Source organism: Octopus bimaculoides, chromosome 2 (assembly GCF_001194135.2).
Source record: "Octopus bimaculoides isolate UCB-OBI-ISO-001 chromosome 2, ASM119413v2, whole genome shotgun sequence".
Taxonomy (NCBI): domain Eukaryota; kingdom Metazoa; phylum Mollusca; class Cephalopoda; order Octopoda; family Octopodidae; genus Octopus; species Octopus bimaculoides.
This window is the reverse complement of record NC_068982.1, coordinates 85649570-85656855: the sequence shown is the minus strand read 5'-3', so window position 1 is coordinate 85656855 and position 7286 is coordinate 85649570. Positions and strand designations below refer to the sequence as shown.

General features: G+C 35.8%; 1 protein-coding gene across 2 annotated transcripts in view; it reads left to right on the top strand.

Moving 5' to 3' along the window:
• Positions 1-7286, top strand: part of LOC106880691 (rab-3A-interacting protein-like) — a 67452-nt gene that overhangs the window by 38213 nt on the left and 21953 nt on the right. For both annotated transcript variants that reach the window (XM_014930761.2, XM_052978407.1), the window contains one exon: positions 4103-4265. In XM_014930761.2, coding sequence (XP_014786247.2) covers positions 4103-4265 — 163 coding nt within the window. The remainder of the gene's footprint in view (positions 1-4102; positions 4266-7286) is intronic.

The window sequence follows — 7286 nt, the reverse complement described above, 5'->3', positions numbered from 1 at the left end:
ACATTTAGCAATTGGAGAATATACAGAAACTTACAGCTGTTTCGGCCTAGTGTTGGCATGTCCCATTCTATCCCTATAACTCCTGCGTGCTGGAGTAATTAGCAGATGAAAATGATGTAATGGAGGTACATGCATGATTCGCTAGGCCTCTTCAGAGATTCACGAAAATTTAATACAAATATAAAATAAAAAATTAAAATGAAAAATAAAAATAGAAATAAAATAAGAATAAAGTAAAAATAAAAATAAATGAAAAATGAAAATATAAAAATATAAGGCAGATAAAAAGCCTACAAACAGTATATAAGACCATATAAATAGTTTTAGACACTCCAATACACATGTCTGTGCCTGTGTACATAACCATACATAGATATCTATGGATACAAAAGCATATATAGATGAGTACATATGTGTGTCCAGATGTATGTCAACAGTTACTGCCACCACATGTGAGGGGGAAATATACATATATATATATATATATCTATCCCCTCACACATACGTACATACATACATATATGTATGCACAAATATTCCCATACATACATGGTCCCTGGCACCAACGTTATTCGTTGCGTTTTGAAAGCTGTTTATATTTAAAAAATTTGCTGGGTGCGTGCATGTCAGTTCTGTATGTGGTGGATGGGTCTATGTGGAAGTTATTTCCAGAGGAGTTATTAATACTCTAATGGTAATAATAATGATGATGATGATGATAATAACAACAACAATAATAATAATATGCCAACTTTTTGAACTTTGTGAGGAGGTGCTCCGTTATTCTTCCTGTGGAGAAGATCAGGTCATTCCAGCAGTGGGTATTAGTGATTCTGCTGCTATTTGGGGAGGGGTAATTTATACAGTTAATTCCTCTCATATAATTGGACAACTATTGTTTTAAACTATCTAGGCTTAGCTACGGTTGGATAGACACCAACCGGTCAAGAAGGTTATGGCGCGCATGCATACGTACACGTACACATACACACACACACACATACACACACGTGCTATATATATTTATATGTATATATACACATATACATACACACGCACACATCCCTTCATTTCACTATATACTTATATAGATGGAGTGTATATACCAATACAAGGATTAGATGAGTTATTGAATAGATTATTAAGAAGTCTATATGCGGATAGAAATAAATAAATATAAATAAATAACTATCCTTATGTATATATACACGCTTACACGACCACATTATAATAAGGGGTAAAGTAACTAGACAAAGCCATAATGTATTAAAACTATAAGACTACTCATGATTCACTTTACGGTATGTTGGCATTAAGTTGGAATAAGCCTAACGGTTTCTGTCTGATAGAAGGATTCTATTTTAAGTAGATTCACTCAACTAATGAACCATTTTGGTAGTTATTTATAAACTTAGTGATTTATGTGTGATTGTATTTCATTATTTCTACTGTTAGGTTAATACATGGGGCGTCAATTACTATAGAGATAATAGTGAATGGGGGTGACCCTAAGATTTGAGTATCCTACCTAACTAACCGTTAACTTACATAATTAATTATCACTGTTATTGCTGCCACCACCATCACCATCACGTATCCTACATAACTAACTAGTTAATTAATACATTGGTTCAAATGAGTAGATAAGTAAACAATAATTGACTAAACAAACAATCGATGAATAAAACCATCCAAACCATGGCAGAATATCGTTGAGTACCCTAGGCCCTAGCACATAGAAGACAGTTACTCCCACATCCTCATATAAACACACTCAAAATGTGCATACACACACGCATATATACATGTGCATATACATCTACAAGCACACGACATTCCTATGAATGATTGTAAGTACACAGGTACGCATATGTGGGTACACACAGACATACATACACATATATACTCTTTTACTCTTTTACTTGTTTCAGACTTTTTAACTGTGGTCATGCTGGAGCACCGCCTTTAGTCGAGCAAATCGACCCCAGGACTTATTCTTTAGAAGCCTAGTACTTATTCTATCGGTCCCTTTGCTGAACCGCTAAGTTACGGGGGACATAAAGGCACCAGCATCGGTTGTCAAGCGATGTTGGAGGACAAACACAGACACACAAACACATACACACACACACACACACATATATACATATATACGACGGGCTTCTTTCACATATATACATACACATATATACTCTTTTACTCTTTTACTCTTTTACTTGTTTCAGTCTTTTTGACTGTGGTCATGCTGGAGCACCACCTTTAGTCGAGCAAATCGACCCCAGGACTTATTCTTTAGAAGCCTAGTACTTATTCTATCGGTCTCTTTGCTGAACCGCTAAGTTACAGGGACATAAACGCACCAGCATCGGTTGTCAAGCGATGTTGGGGGACAAACACAGACACACATACACACACACATATATACATATATACGACGGGCTTCTTTCAGTTTCCGTTTACCAAATCCACTCACAAGGCTTTGGTTGGCCTGAGGCTATAGTAGAAGACACTTGCCCAAGATGCCACGCAGTGGGACTGAACCTGGGACCATGTGGTTGGTAAGCAAGGTACTTACCACACAGCCCCTCATACACCAATAGATACACCCATCCACATATATATATATGCATATATACACATACACACATACATGTGCATACATACACAACTGTATACCCATCAATCAGTACATCCATATGTACACACATACATACATATATATATATATATATATATATATATATATATATACACACACACACATATATATACATATACATATATACTAACAAGCAAGTAGATATGCAGGTGAATACACACAGGAGGAGTATTTATAGTAATAAAAAAAAAACAACAAAGGCCTTTGATAAGATGGATCTTGGCATGATATGACATAACCTGCAAGATCTTGGCATTTCTGGTAAACTGGAAGAGTAGCTGCATGACTTCCTAAAAGATGGAAGTTAGGCAGTTGCAGCCAATGGTGCTTTCTCTAAAGAAAAATAAATTGTGAGTGGTGTCCCCTAGGGAACTGCCTTGAGGCCATTACTGTTTATAGTGGCTCTCTTAGATATGCCCATAGTTATTCAGGCTGCATTGTCACTAGTTAGACTGATAATACAAAATTATGACAGGCAATAAAAAATCCTGATGACGTTGCAAGCGTACAGTGAGCCCTAAATGCAATATGCAAGAGGGTTGAATTTTAATGTTGGAAAATTTCAAACACTGTGCTATCAGGTCACAAATGAACCACAGCCTGCATATACAGGACCTGAAGGCATTATAATCTCTGAATCACAGGCAATGGGAGACTTAGGGATCAGTGTGTGAAATGATGCATCATTTCATATGCAGATTACCAAGATAGCAATAAAGTGCGGACAACTGGCAGGATGAATACTAATGTTATTCAAGACCAAAAGTCATGATCCTATGGAAAACCTTCCTTCTCAGCTACCAGAACTACTGCTCTCAGTATGACAACTTTTATTACTCTGGTAAATTTTGTTTATCATCATGTAAATTAGAAAACAAATTTTTTTTCAGCATTTCCTCTTTCACTCACTAAAATGTGCACAAGTAGGTAAGTTAATTCTGCACCTCTTAGAAGAGATAATTTTCCACTTTTTCTTATTTGCTGAAATTGAAATATTCATGTTTTCTATTTTTTCTAATTTTTCCAGCACTCTTCTTCATTAGTTTTGGGTTATATGTAACTGAAACCCTTAAAGTTGCTGCAGATGTTAGGACTTATCTCTATTCTTTCCTGGCTATTTTAAAGTTTGTACCCAAACTAGGATTTCTCTTCAGAATGAGAAAATAGCTCAATACTGATTACCAAATCACAAAAATGCACAGTGCTGCTGCTACATGCATAGATACCCTGGATTGACTCAATAATTTTGTAATCTCTTGGTCATAGATAATTCACAAATGAAGTGAGTGGATTGCCTGTAAGATGTGAGGGTGACTAGAGCAAACATCTATTTGCTTTGATTGATGGCCCTACACATTGGTTGTGATAAAAGATGAACCCTAATCTTCAGTGAATCTGTTGTATAATGCATTAATTGACACTTTATTCCCATATATTTTGCAGGGAATCTGACAAGGTTGGTTTAGAATTACCTGGCAAAAAATACCATCAGTTACGCCATACAGATGGCTTTTCTAGAGATCGACGTCGCCGAAGTGCCTCTGTGGCTGAAGTTAAAGAACTAGCTACTGGACGTCTTCAAGAAGAGCTGAAGAAAGCTCAGAAAGTGAGTATTAGGACAAAACACATAGTTTTCATAATTAAGTTTACTCTTTTGTTGCAACTATAGTTTTAATTTGTTGTCAAACAGTCTAGTGGTATTCAGTGGCTCAGCAAATGAAATTTCAGAGTGTTAGTCTGAAGATATCATCTGCCATGAAAACTTTAACAACATTGATATTGTAAAAATATCCTCATCAACCTTATCATCTTTTAGCATTCATTTTCCTTACTGGCACGGGTTGGATGGTTTGACAGTAACTGAGAAGCCAAGGAATGGCACCAAGCTCCAGTATCAGCTTTGGCATGGTTTCTATGACTGGATGCGCCTTCATAACACCAACCAACCACTTCATAGAATGTACTGGGTGATTTTTATATACTAGCATCACTAGTAAGGTTTCCAATTAACTTGCAAGACAAGACTACTCAACCTGAACGACAGATTATATTATCCTTTTCATAAGCTAAAGAAAACTATTCAATATATCCATGCTATGTTTAATCACCCCCAAAGTGTTATTAATGGAGTTGTTAAAAGGATGTTGATAAGAATTTCTAATTTATCAGCAGCAAATAAAATATTTTTAACAATAATGCATCTCTTTATAACATTGCATTGAGCAATAGTGGTTTCAGTTAGATCTATTATGAAAGGAATACACTGTTTGAAAATAAATTGGGCAGACTTTTCCCTAATTTAGCAGAATTATACATTGATACCTGTTCTGTGACTGATCCTCCTGAACATCAGCTTTGCCACAGATATAGAAGACATCATAATTCCTTTAATTATAATTTTATAAGGAACCCAATAGATAATAGGCAGATTAGGAGTAAATCCACAAGAAAACAGGAAATTATATGGTTTACCCCTCCCTTTTCCCTTCAAGTCAGAAATCTCCCCAAGTTATTGTTTAAGATTATTGATAAAAACTTCTCCTTAGGTCATGAATATCATCCTATTTTTAATAGGTTTAGTCTAAACTTATTGTATTCAACCATGCCTAACCTAGGTTCTATAATCGATAGTCGCAGCAAATAATAAGTTTAAGCTTAGAAATAATATTATTGATAGAGACACTAATGTAGCTGGCCACAGTACAGATAATAATATAGAAATTAAGAATACAAAGGCAAAACTTGTAAATAAGACCTGTAATTGTCATTCCCGGGATTTATGTCCGTTAAAGGGTTTTTGTTTGAGGTGAAACGTGTATAAATGCAAGGTTTTGACCCTCAATGAACCCTATAAAAAAGCATCTAGGAAGCACAATAGATTTTAAAACTTGATATAGGGGCATACAAACTTGTTTATAAATTAGGATAAGAAAAATGCAGCTGTACTACCTAGTTATATTAATAACTTAAAAATACGAAATAAAGAATATAGACTTAATTGGTCAATTATCATTGAAACCACCTCATACAACACACATACTAGAATGTGCAGATTGTGCACAAAAGAATCAATTGATATACTTCGTATCGATTAAAAACTATTAATAAGTTCTCAGATGTTTTGATTTTCTGTAGACACAAATATTTCTCAACTTGCAAATTTTTCTCTCCTTAAATGGCCAGACTATATAATTTTAACCTTCAACCCTTATTATATTTTGTACTCATCTTATAGTATCATCGTTAAATGTTTGGCAGTCTATTTAAACACTAAAATTTAGCATTTATTTTATTTAATGCACCTGAACAGCATGTACTTTTGCTCCAAGCTTCAAATTTTTTAAAATTTAAAAAATTTTTAAACATATCACTTGTTGTGACCCCCCTTTCGTCATGAATGACCATGGGATTGCACCTAAAAAGTTACCCTCCCAGGCACAAGTTCGAGCAAGATTGTTTATGGAAGACCAGCAGTCACCCATGCATACCAGTCTCCCCTCTCCATGCCACTGATGTCATCCAAGGGAAAGGCAAAGGCCGATACAGCTTGGCACCAGTGATGTTACAGCTCATTTATTAACGTGTAAGTGGCTGAGCACTCCACAGACATGTGTACCCTTAATGTAGTTCTTGGGGGAGATTTAGCGTGACACAAAGTGTGACAAGGCTGGCCCCTTTGAAAATACATGTACAACAGAAACAGGAAGAAAGAGTGCAGCAGGGTTTACCACCACCCCCTGCCGGAGCCTTGTGGAGTTGTAGGTGTTTTCGCTCAATAAACACTTGCAATGCTCGGTCTGGGAATTGAAACTGCGATCCTACAATCGCGAGTCCACTGCCCTAACCACTGGATTATATATACATGTATTTTATGTATGTATAGATGTGTGTGTGTGTGTGTGTGAGTGTATGTGTGAGTGAGTGTCAGTTTCCTTGTATGTCTCCACTGTCATTTTTTTGTTCCCAACTTTGACCCTCCATAAATCCTCAATTTTATTTTAGAATTTATGGGAACAGCTGTCTTTCAAGACTCATATTGTTGTTAAATGCTCGAAACGAAGAGTAGATAGACAGCCGACAACTGATGAAGGGTCCTTTCTCTGTGTTTACATGTCTTGTTTTCCATTATTTCCTTGTTGTTTAGATATTTCACTTGTTTTCCCTCATTTGTTTACATATTTCATGTTATTTGCACCATTAGTGACATCCTGTACCCATATATGCATCTATATATATATAAGATGATGATATATAATATATATATATATAAGATGATGATAGTTAGGTGTCTGGAATGGGACGGCTTACCTCATGGGCAGGTAGAAGCTCTTTAACCTTGGTTGGTAATCTACCTAGGAGAAGGAAATCTCCGAAATAAAACCTGAGGCCTTGGAAATTCCTGGTTTTGTCAATTCTCTTGTCACACCGGTGAAAGTCTTCTTGGGCTAATAAGTGGGGGTAGTGCAGTGCAAGCTACACCCACTAAAAATTATTCATCTGCACAGGTACTTCCTGTACTCCAAATCTTAGTAAAATCATTCAATTGGTTGGTTGGCAGAAACCTAAAAATGCACCTGTAACTTATTTTAAAATGTCTGAAACAAATTCAGTAAATGGCAAAAAAGGC